The following is a 14,850-nucleotide window of genomic DNA, read 5'->3' on the forward strand; positions in this document are numbered from 1 at the left end:
CAGGGACTAAGTGATATCCCTTGGATGGGGTAGTGCCAAGCTGAGCTGAGCCAGGCTGGGCCTCCAAGAGGGATCCTGCCTGGCTGCCCAGATATACCCTCCTTCTACCAACTCCTCCCAGGTGTGGCTCAGACCTTCCTGTGAAATTCCCCCAACAACCCCCACCTACTCACCCAGTGTTTACCCAGCTCTGTTGCAATGTGTTTTTATAAGAGGAATTAGCTGCATGGTGCAGTTTGAATTAAAAAAACCACCTTAGAGACATTTCTATATAAGGCCCTGAATCTTCTGGAACAAGATGGCAGGGGTCTTTCTGGGTGCCAAAAGCCAAGTTCATGCTCACTGACCACCCCCTGACACACCACTGGAACAAGAGGAGGAAGGAACGGAGCCCTGGAAGGCCTAGAGGGAAACCCAGAAAAGAGAATGCAGAGGGTCCTTCCCCAGTGGAAAGCACAGGGAAGACAGAGTGGTTGTCACAATGCTTTTAAGTAAGGAGGGGAAAGAAAAGCCAGGGCCGCCTCGAACCCGGTCAGAAGGCTGGACATTCTGCCCCAGAAAGAAGACTATTACTTGAGGCTGACGGCTTCAGAAGTAATTCCCAGGGTGACAGGAGGGCAGCCAGAGCAGCATTTGTCTGTCTCTTATGTAGAGAAAGCTTAGTTGGTCCAGAATTTGAGTTCAGCTAAGCTGGGAATCTCTGCCCCACCCCAGGCAGCTCAGTGGTTTCCAGGAGACTGCCCGGCAGAGTCCTTCCCTTCCTCCTCATCCAGAAAACAGGTGAACTGGGGATGAGGAGAACAGTCAGGGCCCACAAGCAACACCCCAGACTCATTGCTCTCCACAGCCCCAGATTCATCACTCTCCATAGCCATCAAGGCCACGGTAACAACACCATCCTGTTTTCCAAGCCCTCCATTGATAAAAGCAGTTTCCGTGGGTGGCCTCCTGAAGTTCAGGCTTGCCTTGACTCCTGTGTGGCCTGGGACTCTGCAGTTAGGTGAGCCCTGATAGGTAGAGGTCATTGGCCACCAGTCCTTTGGGAGGGGACCACTGAACAGGAGTGTTGCTGCCATCCACGGCGGGCCTGCTTACGAGAGGGCAGAAGCAGTGGGACATGGTGCTCCTGGGGGTGGCGCCAGCCAGGCAGGAAGAATGGGGAGGACCGCCGGCCATCAGCATCCTCCAGGGACTCAGGGAGATTCCTGCCCCGGCTCTCTGGTAGTAATAGAATGCAGAGCATGGAGAGGACGGCAAAAGAAGCAAACACCACGTGGTGGAGGAAGAAGCCTCGGTTGTTGGAGATGCTCATGATGGGTGTAGCCACTTGGCCCAGAAAACCAGCTGCCATGATGAGGCCCAGCCCAGCCCCTCTGAAGGAAATGTGGGGCAGGGGCAGAGGTCAGAAACACAGAGAAGTGAGAGGGAAAGCCTGAAAGTCACCCTCAGTCCCACCCCCCCCACCCTCCCTGGACAAAAACACTGCCATGAGGCTGGAATGAGGGCTGGCCAAATTTCATCTAGAAATGTGAAGGCCTGGGGATAAAACCTGAAAAAACCTTTGGGAAAATAACTTATGTTTCTCCTTTTCTCCTTCTCCTCCTCCTCCTCCCCAGCAAAGAAAAAAAGCCAAAAGGGACAAATCTCTTTTCCCTTCAGGCTGTCTCTCCTCACCCTCCTCCATTCCTGCCCTGGCAGTCTCAGGCCCAGATATCAAAAGTATTCAGGATGTACCAGACCCACCCCTACCCCCCACAACCCCCAGGGTAAATGCATTTACAGGCTCAGGATCTTAACCTTTTCCCATCCAGGGGTTTTAGAACAAGACCCACAGGGAGACAGCAAAGCTAGAATGTTGGGCAGCAGCAGGATAGCGGGGATATGTTTTGGGGGTGGCATGGCCATGTGGGAAAGAGGAATGGCTCTGTTCAGAATATGGGGCCTGCTGCAGGCAGCACCCTGTTCCTGGCTCTCCTCCAAGCGTGAGCTTGGGGCAGGCTTACCTGATCATGGTGGGGAGGATCTCACTGGCGAAGAAGATGCTCAGAACAGACATAGCCTGGGAGGCCAGGAGCCCCAGGGCAGAGAGAAACACCACTATACAGACTGGCAGGTCTGGGAGGAAATGAGAGAGGCACTGGAGCCATTGCTCACCATCCCCCTTCTCTTGGCCTCTCCCAGCCCTGGCTGACCATCTCTGCTGGATAGTGCAACCCCAGAGAGGGAGGTACCTTCCCCAGCCCCTGCCCCTTCCCTGGGGTGACTGGCACAGGAACTTGGCTCTCTCCAGTCACGATCTGATCCCTGCTCAGGGCCCTTTGTAACTGGTCCAACTCCCAGCCTAAGCTCCATCTCCTCCGGGAAACCTTCCCCAACTATTCCAACTGGCACTGACCTCTCCCTTGTCTGAATCTGGGTATCACTTAGAGTCAGTGTCAAAGGAGCACAGATTTGGAGCTGAGAGGGACCTAAGAGGTTATCTTGTCCGGATCACTTTATGATAAGAAAGCCTAGAAAAATTAAGGCCATTTGTCTAATAATAATAATTAAGAATAGTAACAGCTGGCACTTGTATTGTGCTTTGTGACCTTACAAAAGTTATCTCGTCTGAGTCTCACGACAACTTTGGGAGAGAAGTGCTGTTACTATCCTCATTTTACAGAAAGGGAAACTGAGGCAGAGACCTTGCCCAGGGCCACAGAGCTAGTAAGTATCAGAGGCTGGATTTGGACTCAGGTCTTCCTGCCTCCAGGCTCAGCACTATCCACTGCAGCCCTAGTTCAAGGTTCCCCAGAGAACAGAGGCAGACCTGCAATGTGAACCCCAGTACTCTGGTCCCCAATCCAGCACACTCTGTAGGACATCACGTTGTTCTGTGATTTCATCTGTGTCCTCGGAATTCCTCAACCAGACTGAAAACCCCGTAAGGGAAAGGAGCCAGTGGAAAAAATGCTGAACTGGGAGGGGAGGGGTCCTGAGAGCCCCGGCTGGCTGTGTAACCTCAGACAAACTCTAAAACACGGGTGGGGGTGGGGTGGGGATGGATCTCTTCCAGCCTGGAGATTCCTCTACCTGCTCACCACCCCCCACCCCCAGACCGTGCTTCTGCTTCCAAGGCCCTGCTTTCCTCTTACACTGGCCAAGGGAGAGGAGTAGCAGGGAGGCCAAGCTGGTGAGGACAGTCCACAGGAGCAGGCTAGCCCGGCGGCCACAGCACTGGCCCATCAGGATCAGCAGAAGGCTGGCGGCCACCTCCAGCCCAGCCAGCAAGAAACAGGGCAGGTAGAAGTGGGGCAGATAGGGAGCCAGGTTCTGTGTAAAGCTGTACTGGATGCCATTTCCAAGCAACCTGTGAAGGGAAAGAGGCAGGGTAAGGCCCAGATGGGGATCACCTCAGGCCTAGCAGGATGCTGAGGTTGCTGCCCAGAGGGAGAGAAAGAGGATCTCCGAGCTGGAAGAGACCTCAGAAGTCTTCCTGGTCCAAGGGTTCCTAACCTGGGCTCATGGGGGGATTCCAGGGCATCCATAAACCTGGATAGGAAAAGCATTACATGTTTATTTTCACTAATCTTTGGTTTTCTTTTGGTTTCCCTGTGCATTTTATTCATATAAAAGCATTATTCTGAGGAAGGATATCCAGGCTCCACCAGACTGGCACATGGACTTGGCTCTCTGTCACCATGATCTGACCCCTGCTCAAGGCCCTTCCTAACAGGTCCCACTCCCAGCCTCCTCTGGGAAGCTTTCCTCAATGATTCCAGCTGTCACTGACCTCCCCCTTGTCTGAATTCAGGGATCGCTTAGTCACAAAACCTTGAATAGATGACATTTCCAAGGGATAGGCAGGCAGACAGCCTTTGCTTGAAGACTTCCTGTGGAGGAGGCTCACTACCTCCTGAGGGCACCTCATCCCACTTCAGGACTGTCTTAATTGTCACAAAGTTCCTCATGCCGAACTTATATTGGTGTCTCTGCGTCTTTTCCTCAGAGGGGCCAAGGAAGGGTCCCAGCAAAGCCATAAAAGGTGAAAGCGCCCAGAGAGGGTAGGGATAACTCCCAATTACATAGTAATTTACATTCAGTGCTACCCTTTTGGAGAGGAGGTCAGGGGATTATCACCTCCATTTCAAAGAAGAGACAGCTGAGGCCTAGAGAGGCGGTGACCCACAAAGATGGCTCCTCTGACTGCTCCCCAATCCCACCTGACTCCGTGCCACACATCCCAGCATCCTCCTGCCCACACCCACCACAGCCCAGCACCCCCACAGGCCCTGGTCCTTTCTGCCTCCCTGACTCCCTGCTGGGTGTGGTAGTTCCTTACGTGGTGAAGGCCAGAATGAGGATATTTCTCCAGATGAGCTGAGTGCTGAAGATCTCAAAGATGGAGTGGTACTGGGGCAAGGCCTTCCCCTCAGACAGCCCGTCTAATTCTTTGGGTATAAGGAAAAGAAAGAGTTAACTGAGCCTGGCCCAGCTCAGGGAAAGACTGAAAAGGTCTCCCCACCTGATCCCACCAGGGAGGGCTGATAGTGGACCACTGAGGAACAGAGTCCCTTATGTCTCAATGAAACGCCCAGAAACAGTCTGCTGGAGGAACTCAGTACATGTTATCTCCTCATCCCCCCAACATCTGCCTTCAAGACAAGTGTGCACAGATATGTCTCACACACACACACACACACACACACACACACACACACCTAGTCTTTCTTTATCGTGGTTTCTCATGATTGACGGGATTCTGCCCTAATTCCTCAGCTCGGCATTCAATGCCCCTCAAATCCATAGTACCCTTCCACAAAGACTCACCGCCTTTGCCTGCCTGACTTATCTCTAAATACATCCCTGCACATTCCTGCTTCCAGAGACCAAGCCAGTCGCGGCCTTTGAATCCCCAGGTCCTGGCAGCTTCTCCAACATAGTAGGTGCTTCATAAATGTTGGGAAATTGACCACCCAAATGCTCTTCCTGCACCTTCACCTGAACAAATGTCCCATCTCCAGGAACATCATCACATTGGCATTTCGTTTCTACAGCACTTTAAGCTTTCATAATAATAAAGGCAGGGGCAGCTAGGTGGCACAGTGAGTAGAGCACCGGCCCTGGAGTCAGGAGGACCTGAGTTCAAATCCGACCTCAGACACTTGACACATGTACGAGCTGTGTGACCTTGGGCAAGTCACTTGACCCCAATTGCCCTGCCTTCCCCCCTCCAAAATAATAATAATAATAAAGGTAGTTGGGTGGTACAGTGGATAGAGCGCTTGGCAAAGAGTTAGAAAGACCTGAGTTAAAATCCAGCCTCAGACACTTACCAGATGTGTGACCCTGGGCAAGTCACTTAATTTTGTCTGCCTCAGTTTACTCAACCACAAAATGGCACTGAGCTCCCATGGTGGTTAAGAGGATCAAATGAGAGATTTGGAAAGAGCTTTGCAAAACTTAAAGCACTCTCTAAATGCTAGTCATTATTAATAGCTAACATCTTTATTCTGGGGGTAGCTAGGTGGCACTGTGGTTAGAGTGCTGAGCCTGGAATCAGGAAGACCTAAGTTCAAATCTGACCTCAGACACTTACTAGCTGTGTGACCTTGGGCAAGTTACTTAACCCTGTTTACCTCAGTTTCCTCATCTGTAAAATGATCTGGAGAAGGAAATGGCAATCCGCTACAATATCTTTGCCGAGAACAGCGACATCGTTATTCTGCCCTGAGGTCTTCAAAACACTTGACATAATGATCTCATTTGGGGTCCTCATTGAGGGTTCTATGGGGCAGGTAGTGCGAGCATTAATATCTCCATTGTACAGATGGGAAAAACTTCAGGTTGGAGAAGCCAAGGGAGTAACCTGCCCAGGATCAGATGACTGGTGAGGGGCAAAGGGGAAATGCAAAGCTCAGCTCTCCTGAGGTTGTGGCTAACTTAGACTTAAAAAGATCCAGGTTTTCTTGGGCTCTTTTGTTTCTACATCTGAGTCCTTTGCAGATATCAGACTCCCCTTCCTCCCTCCCCTCACACACAGGGAGCCTTCCCTTGTAACAAAAAAAATCGGCAAAGTCAAAACCACCTGACACCGGAACCTTCTCTGATGGTGTATGCACCATTCCATCCCCCTGGTCCCCAACTTCTCCAAGGAAAGAAAAGAGGCACTTTCATTTTCTCCAGAGCAATGACTGGTTTTTTAGCTGCCCGTTGGCCTTCATTTTTGTGTTTTAGCTCACTTGCTGTAGTTCTTGTAGATTCTAGGAGCTCTTTAGTCACGTGGTCCTTCTTGACTAACTCCAGGCAGTAAGTTGCAGAGATCAATTGACTGAGAGTGGGCAGGGCTAGGTTTCGAGGCCCAGCTTCACCACTCTGCTGGACCACCTCGAGCTAGCTGCTTCATGTCTCTGACCCTGTTTCCTCAACAACCAAATGGGATTCCTGATTCTTGCTTTGCAAACCTCCCCAGCTCCCGTGAGAATCATAGGAGATAATGTGTGTGCATGGGCTTTGTAACTGACAGTAGTAATGATATGTAGCTTTGCAACAGCCCTATTGGGTAAGTGTTACAGGTATTATCACCCCCATTTGAAAAACAGGGCCACTAGAGCTTTGCCCAGGGGCGCCCCCACCAACGAAGCATCCAGGTCTTCTGGACCCTGGAGTCCGGATCTGGGTTCACTCCTTAGATGACCGGGAAGCTCATCTCTGGCCATTCCAGGTACTCAGGAGCCACCATGTCTGAAGTAAGGGCCACCCCTGGCTTAGCCTGGGCTCTCTCCTCCTGATCCGCCTGCCTGAATATCCAGAGAGGCTCTCCTCCCTGGAAATCACACATCCAACCATCCTCCCAGCCACCCATCCACCCATCCAAAAAAATATTGATGCCAAAGACGGGATTATTTTTGCAAAGCTAAGACAAAATAATGCATGCTAAATCCCTTTGCAAGCAATATATAAATGTTGGTTATTATTAATTATTGTAATTATGGGTCAGGTTCTGTACTAGGTGTTGGGAATAGAGACAAAATGAAAACCACCCTCAAGCATTATCCTCTCCAGGGTGGGGAGAGGGGAGGAACGGGGATCAACACATACTTATACTCCTTCTCTCTACATATATGTGTGTGTACATGTGTATATATAGGATAGGCATGTATATGTGTATATTATATGCATCGTGTATATATGTGCATACATGTATGTATAGTCTATGCATGTATATGTGTATATAGTATGCGTATGTGTGTAAATGCACGTATGTGTGTATACGCAAAGTAAAGACAAAGTCATTCTTTTGGAGGGATAGAGGGGGACCAAAAGAGACATTGTGTAGAAAATGATAACTGAACCGAGTTTGGAAAGAAACTAGGAATTCTCAGACATGAGGAGGAAGCGCATTCCTGGTATGGGGACCAGTCAGTGCAAAAGCATGGAGATGAGAGATGACAGAGGAAAGAGCTTAGAATGCGAGGTCTCACCTGCAGCCAGAGCAGCACCCTCAGAGGCAGAGTCCCCAGGCTTGAGGTTGTCCCCTGCCAAGCGCCACAGGATCTCCTTGGCTCTGCCCAGCTGCTGAGTGGCCACCAGCCATCGGGGGGACTCTGGGAACAGGGAAGGAAATCTGCAAGTAGATGACACAGAGGACAGGGTTTTGTGCAAGTTCCTTCCAGCCTCTGGACTCCTGGAGCTACTCCCACCTCACCAGGCCCCGCCCAGAGTCCTGTCACACTTGGTAAAGCCATGGGGATCCAGGAGGCTGTGGTGACTCCCCAGCTCCCAAGCCTGGCTGAAACCAAGACAGACTTTCTGCAGGAACCTTCATTAAGGAACAAGGTCACAGCCTTGGACACTTTCATATCTTGTCCCATAGTAGCTAAGAGTCTGTCTCCTGGACTCTTAGAACTAGAAGATGCTAGAGTTAAACTCAGTAAGAACTGGGTTCAAATCTTGCCTCAAACACTTACTGAGTGACCCTGACTGAGTCACTTAACCTAAGCTTCTGCCAATCCTTTATAAGATGAGGGGGTTGGATCTGACGGTCTCTGTGGTCCCTTCTAGGGCTGAATCTATAATTCTCTGATCTTGTCTACTCATCAAAGCCCACCAGACACAGACGGCAAGCCCTGGGTAAGTTTTTCCAAAGCTTGGTTTCCCCCTCTGTAAAACGGGGTGCTTTCTAGCTCTGAATCCATGACTCTACTACATGGTCTGTGTGCCAGAGTGGTATATCACTCACTCAACCAACAAGCATTTCTTAAGAGCCTACTGTGTGCCAGGCACTGTGCTGAGCTCCAGAAAGACAAACAGAATGAAACAATCTCTACTCACAGGGAACTCTTTCGAATGAGGGGGAGAATAAGGACATACAAGGATATATACACAGTGGTGGGATTCAGCCGGTTTGCACTGGTTCAGCAGAACCAGTACCTAATTTTAGGTTGATTGGGTGAACCAGTTGTTAGCGGGGGCAGGGCCTGCCACGTCAGTGGCGGTGGCAGTGCCTCAGCTCAGTTCCATGGAGAGCCTGTTGTTAATTTTTTTGAATCCTGCCACCGTATATATGGAATAAACAAGAATAAAATGTGTAGGAGGAAGTGGAATAGATGGCAGTTAGGGAGTTGGGGGGGCTCAGGAAAGGCTGATCTAGGTGAGAGATGAGAAGGGCCTGAAGAGAGATGCTGTGGAGGCAGAAACAGCCAGATTTAGTGAGCGCTGAGAACGTGGAAGTTAAGCATCTGAGAGACAGAAAAGATGGCAGTGCTTTTGACAGAGATGGGTCAGTTTGGAAGAGAGCTGGGTTTGGGGGGAGGAGAATGAGTTCTGTTTCAGACATTTTGCGCTGGAGATGTCTCCAGGACACCCCTTTGGCAATTGATGATGTGGGACTGAAACTCAGGAGACAGACTTGGGCTGGATATATTAATGACTGTAGAAATGGGCACTAAACTTCTGAGATGATGAGAAACAGAGACAGACAGAGATGGGACGAGACAAGAGGAGACAAGGAGAGAAGTGGAAATCTGGTCCAGAGCCTTGGGAGACAGTCACATTAAGAGGACCTGATGTGGATGATAAGCCAGTAAAGGAGGATGGGAAGGAACTGACGGACAAGCAGAAGGAAAACCAGGAGAGAATGATGTCATTAAAACCCACAGAAGAAAGGGTGTCTATAAGGGAGGGAGATCAGCAGTGTCAGACACAGCAGGCCAGATGAGAAAGCATGGAGCTTGGAAAAATCCATCAGGTCTGGCAACCAAGAGATCATTGGTAACTTTAGAGTGAGCATATCCAATCAAATGATGAAATCAAGAATCAGATTACGAAGGGCCAAGAAGATGGTGAGAAGAGACAAAATGGGAGGCGCTTTTTTCTAGGAGTTTGGCTGAAGAGAGGAGAAATAGAGGACAATATCTGGAAGAGACAGTAGAGTCTAGTGAAGGCTTTTTAAGGACGAGATTTGGAAATGTTTGAAGGCAGCAGGGAAAGACCCTACAGATAGGGAAAGACTGGAAATAAGACAAGGGGGGAGGGATGCAGCCTGCTAGGGACAAGATGGACACAGTCAGAGGGGCTAGCTTTGGCAATGCAAAGGGACATCTCACTGACAGACACCGGGGAGAAGGGGAGGGTGGGAGGTGATGTCAGAGGGTTTTGAGATAAAGAGAAAGGGAGAAGAGAAAGCTCCGATTAAATGGCCTCACAATCAAATAAGTGAGAGAGGGAAGAGAGAGAATGTGGGAGGCTTGAGAAGAGAAGGAAAGAGCTGGAAAAACTCTTGTGAAGAGAGATGGTCAGCACTGAACTAGAGTAGAAAGAGGGTTGCCTTGCCAGAATGAGGGCTCTGCAGAGGTTGGCTTCCATGAGTACGTCGTACTGTGCCCTGTACAGGCAGAGAACACTGTGGGACTTCATTCATGAGGCTCATTTGGGCAGCATCACACAGAGGAGCAGAGGAGGCAGATGAGGCAGATGGAGGGTGGGAGTAGGAAGAGAGGCCAGGACTGAAGCATACGAGGGATGGGCAGTGACAAGGGATCGGACAGAAGGAAGAGTGTAGAGTTGAAATGACTGCCAATGGGGTCAAGACTGGAAAGGGAGGAAAGTCAAGCAGGAGTGGGGGTGATGACCTGAGGCAGGACAGAGGGAGGTGGGGAATGGAAGTCTCGAAGAGGGCAAAGAGTGGGCGGAAAAGTGCCGAGGTGTGGGAAGGCATGGAATGATGGGAGGTTCCCACCAGACGGACCTGGGCACCAAGAGTGTTTGATGAGAGAAATGGAACCACCCTGAGTGATGGCGAGAGCCGGCGTGTAGCGGAATCCGATGGCTGATTGGAAGAGCCATCATTTTGATAGCACGAGGTTTGCTTTGTGAAGTCCTTTCCAGATGTCTCCTCATAACAACCTTGGGAACAAGGTGCTATCGTTGTCTCTATTTTACAGATTAGGGATAGAAGTTAAGTGACTTGATGATAACAGCAGTGAGCTTTCATATGGTGCTTTTTAAAGGAAGGCTTGCAAAGCATTCTATAAATATCATCACCTTTGATGCTCCTCACAACTCTGGGAGATAGGCACCAATATTATCCCCATTTTTACAGATGAGCAAACTGAGGCAGACAGGTTAAGTGATTTACCCAGAGTCACACAGCTAGAAAGTATCTGAGGCAGGGGTTGAATCCAGATCTTCATGATTCCAAGTCCAACATGATATACTTTTTCCACCCAGCTGCCTACCAAAAGGTATTATCCTTCTGGAGAAGGCTTCATGTGAAAGGTGGCACCAGATGGGCCACGAAGGATGAGGAGTGGTAGAAAGAGCATGGCATCAGACTGGAAAGAAGGGAACTGTGGGTTAGCCCTTATGACCCTCAGCTTCCTCATCTGTGAAATGGGCTTGCTTCTACTCATACCACCTACCTCACAGGGCTATTGGGAGGAACGTGCTTTGTAAACCTTAAAACACCACAGAAATGGGGATTATTATGATTATAGATGAGGAAATGAAGGAAAACCCAGAGAGAGGAATCAGCAGGCCTGGGACTAGAGTCAAGGTTACCAGACTCCTAGTTCAGCAGCCTCCCCTGGCTCCAGCCCAGAAGCCTGAGGACCTCGATGTCTGCCCCTTTCCCCAGAGCCCAGATGCCCCAGGGTGGAGCAAGGGCAGCAGCCTTGAAGGGCACTCACCCCCAGAAGAACAATACCAGGCCCAGGATGAGGGTCACCAGCCCCTGCAGAAACCTCCAGTCTTGACATATGGCTGCTAGCCCTGGCAACAGGATCATTCCAGAGGCAAAGAAGAGGCCGGCCACCATGGAGAATGGGAGGCGATGGTCGGGGTCACAAAGCTCCAACCCTGCCAGGATGGATGGATAGGTGGATGGGAAGACAACTTGAAGAGGGGCATCCAGGGATGAGGGACAGGTTGGCCTCCTTGGAGGATTCACTTTGGCATTCCCCTTTCCCTCCTAAGCTTCCAGAATCAAGCAGCGACTTCCCCAACTCGGGCCCCACTTAGCACCCAACATTCTCACTCTCCCGGGACAGAAGGGGGCCCTGAGCTGACGTGCTGTGCTCTCCATTCCCGGAGGGGTCTTGCAACATCGTTGCCAGGAACAGTCACTCCTTCTCTGGGTAAACACTTGAGCTCACTGGGCAAACAGGAGAGGCACTTCTACCCTCTGCTCATGCCCTGAGAGCCCCAATCTTCCCCCATGCCCACCCTCACTATACATGAACCTGCTTTTCCCCTTTGCCTTCTGGCCTCTTTTCAGTCACTGGCATTCCCTCCTCCCCCCCCATTCTCACTGTGGCATCCCCTCCAGCATGGCCCTGGTACCAACCCTGCTCCCCTAACTGGTCACCTTCCTTTTCTGAGATCTACCTCAACTTACCAGGCCCCTACCAAAAATAAGGTCCTAACGTGTCCTCAAAGTGGGAGGGGCTAAAGTTCCATAAAGGAAAAGAGAGAGGGAACATGAGCACAGGTACCCCAATTCCCTGGTCTTAGCCCAAGGATTAAGTACTCAGGGTCTGGGGGGGATGCCTGAAGGTTCTAGATCACCCATATCTCTTTCTAGAGCACATAGGTTTACAAAGTGCTTTCCTTACAGCAAAGCTGGGATGTATACATCTCCCCTTTCTCCCAGTAGAACACAAGAGCCTTGAAGGCAGGGATCACTTCTTTGTTGGCTCTGTATCCTCAGAGCCCAGGACAGCAGGTGCTTAGGAAAGGACATAGAGTGTAGTAGATAGGAGTCAGAAGGCTTGGGTTCAAATCCTGCATCAGACACACCAGCTGGGTACACAGCTAGGCAAGCCACAGAAGCATTTTGGGCCTGTTTCCTCATCTATAGAATGAGGGGGTTGGCATCGATTGTCCAAGACCCTTCTAGCTCTAAATCAATGACCTTATTGAAGATGGCAAGAAGGATAGACTTCATTTTAGAGATGAGGGAAGTGGGATCCAAACTTGCATTGTTTGTCCAAGGTCTCACAGCTAGTAAAGATGACACTTGAACCCCCATGTCCTGACTGCAGGCCCGACAGCCTTGCCATCACACTATTCTGTCTTTCAAATCACGGAGCGGGTGGAGCGGATTCTGGGGAACCTCTACTCCCCTGATACTCACGGGCCATGTAGAGGGAGAGGAAAGCACCAGCCAGGGCGGTCCCATAGAGCAGCCTCAGGGATAGCAGCATGGGGTAGTTAATCGCCAGGGCCACCCCACTTCCCAGCACTGTGGCCAGAGCCAGGGAGGTCACAAAGGTGACTCGCCGGCCAAACCTGCAGGCAGGCACAAAGGATTGGTGAGAGAAGACCAGGGAAAGAGTGGGAGATCCAACTTTTGGGGTGCCAGCTAAGCTGGTGGAGGGCACAAGTGCCCTGGTGGAAATTGTCGTACCCAACAGAGCTCAGCGTCCTGGGTGCTCACACAGGGAAGGTGACTCCCTAGAAGGGAACTATCTCCTTCCAGGCTGAGGAAGGAGAGGAGAGAAGGAAGGACAGGGACACTTACCGGTCACAGGCTGAGCCTAGAGTCACACAACCCAACAACCAGCCCAGAAGATAACTCATCTGCTCCAGGGGCACCTTCCATTGATCCCCACATACGAGATTCCACTGTAGGAGAACAGAGAGGACCCACCTGTAACGGCCCCAGGGTGACCATGTGTTCCATTTCCCACCCACCCTCATCCCCCAGACCAAGAGGTGATGCAGGGCTAGACACTATTTCATCCACATTTTCCTGGGGCGGGGAGGGGGGTGATAATCACACAGCCTAGGAGCTGGACAGGACTTTTAAAAAACCATCTTGTTCAGCTACTTCTTTTTATAGAGCTGAAGTTACATGCTTATGGTCACACAGATGGCAGGGCTGAGATTAGAACTCAAATCTCCTGACTCAGTCCAATCCCCTCTCCAATTGGACATCAATCCAGCTCCCCCACCCACCCACCCCAAATGCCCCATCTAGCATGCTAGTGTCAAGGAAGGACCTGGCGGGTTTCCCAAACGGACTCAGCCCTTTCCCCCGACCCCTGACCCCCATTCTGGGCCTCAGAGGTGATATTAGAGGCAGACCTTGAACCAGCGGGACCCCCAGAGCTGTAGTCTCAGGTGGGAGTCTCAAGCTGAGAGTAAGTGGGAACGAGGGAAGGAGAAAGAAGGGAGGGGGAAGGGTAAGAGGGAGATGACAGCCCCCTCCCATCATTGAATCTGAGCTGGAGGGTCCTTAGAGAGGTCATCCACCCAGGCTATCCTGAGCAAGGAACCTGTCTACAACACCCTAACAACTGGCCATCCAGGCTCCACCTGAAAACTCTCGGTGAGAAGGAAGCCCTACCTCCTAAATAGCTCTTGGGAAGTTTTGTTCCTGATATCAAACACCACCAGACAGCACTTCAGATACTTGAAGGCTTCTACCGCATACTAAACACTACCACCAGACCGTAAAGTCCTGGTCTCTCTAGCAGACCTGGGGGCCCCTTGCCCCCTGCCTCAATACAGTATTGGGCCCTGGTCTCTTAGAGCAGATCCACCAGATTTGAGCCCGTTCAAGCTGAGTGTCTCTGGACTTTGAGGTGCCCCCAGGCTGGTGCAAGAACAGAGAGAACCCTAGGTTTGGAGTCAAGAAGCTGGGCTCGAATCCCTGCTTACTAACTGCATGACCTTGAGCAAGTCACTCCCCTCGGCTTCCTTCTCCGATAAATGAAGTGAGGACGCCTCAGTTTCCCCTCGGGGCTCCGCACCTGGGTGATGGGGGTGCGCAGCAGGCCGGCGGCGGGCAGCGCGAAGGTCCAGCCGCGGGTGCAGGGCCCGGTGCCATTGGGCTCGGGGCCCGGGCCCGGGTAGCGGAGCAGCAGGCAGGGGCTCCAGCCGCGCGCGGGCGGCGGCAGGCGCGGGAGGCTGGCGTTGAGCAGCTCCGGGCCGGCCAGGGAGCGCAACTCCGGGGGCAGCAGCGCCGGGTCTGGCCGGCAGTGGTGAGCGGGCGGCGCCGGGAACAACAGCACCTCGGAGCTCAGCGCCAGCGCCAGGGCCACATTGGGCAGCCAGGAGGCGGCGGCCACAAGCCGGAGCTGGCGGCCCCAGGTGCGCAGCGCGAACACCCCACGCGCGTCCAGGTCCATGGCCCCAGAGCAGCTGTAGCAAAGAATCACTGAGCGTGGCCCCAGGTGCGCGGGGATGGGCGGGGATGGGCGGGGATGGGCGGGGGTGGGCGGGGATGGGCGGGGACAGAAGGAGGGGAGGGGCAGAGGGAGGGGAGAGGTGCCAACCCCCACCCGCTACCCCAATCCCGAGATTTAAGAGGCGCGCGCCAAGGACTGGACCTGATTCTGGTTGGCGACTGGGCTGTCCCGGTGGCTT

The 14,850-nt window shown here is 51.9% G+C and overlaps 1 protein-coding gene across 1 annotated transcript; it reads right to left on the reverse strand.

Moving 5' to 3' along the window:
- Positions 1 to 471: 471 nt before the first annotated feature.
- Positions 472 to 14,637, reverse strand: SLC22A31 (solute carrier family 22 member 31). Its single transcript, XM_036752936.1, has 9 exons — positions 14,235 to 14,637; positions 13,001 to 13,104; positions 12,614 to 12,768; positions 11,169 to 11,337; positions 7,464 to 7,606; positions 4,322 to 4,430; positions 3,135 to 3,349; positions 2,004 to 2,115; positions 472 to 1,373 (listed from the first exon to the last, which is right to left on the reverse strand). Exons 1-9 carry the CDS (start codon positions 14,610 to 14,612, stop codon positions 1,022 to 1,024), a joined length of 1,737 nt encoding a protein of 578 aa, XP_036608831.1. The 5' UTR covers positions 14,613 to 14,637; the 3' UTR covers positions 472 to 1,021.
- Between the last annotated feature and the right edge of the window lie 213 nt (positions 14,638 to 14,850).

The sequence above is a fragment of the Trichosurus vulpecula genome, chromosome 3 (genome assembly GCF_011100635.1).
Source record: "Trichosurus vulpecula isolate mTriVul1 chromosome 3, mTriVul1.pri, whole genome shotgun sequence".
Classification (NCBI taxonomy): Eukaryota; Metazoa; Chordata; class Mammalia; order Diprotodontia; family Phalangeridae; genus Trichosurus; species Trichosurus vulpecula.

Bases quoted from the DNA above. Each gene is read 5' to 3' on its own strand.
- SLC22A31 (XM_036752936.1), bottom strand. From the start codon at position 14,612: ATGGACCTGGACGCGCGTGGGGTGTTCGCGCTGCGCACCTGGGGCCGC. The intron at 13,105-14,234 runs GTGCGGAGCCCC...GTTCTCCTACAG, and splicing joins TGCGCACCCCCATCACCCAG to TGGAATCTCGTATGTGGGGA. The intron at 12,769-13,000 runs GTAAGTGTCCCT...GCCTGCCTGCAG, and splicing joins CTAGGCTCAGCCTGTGACCG to GTTTGGCCGGCGAGTCACCT.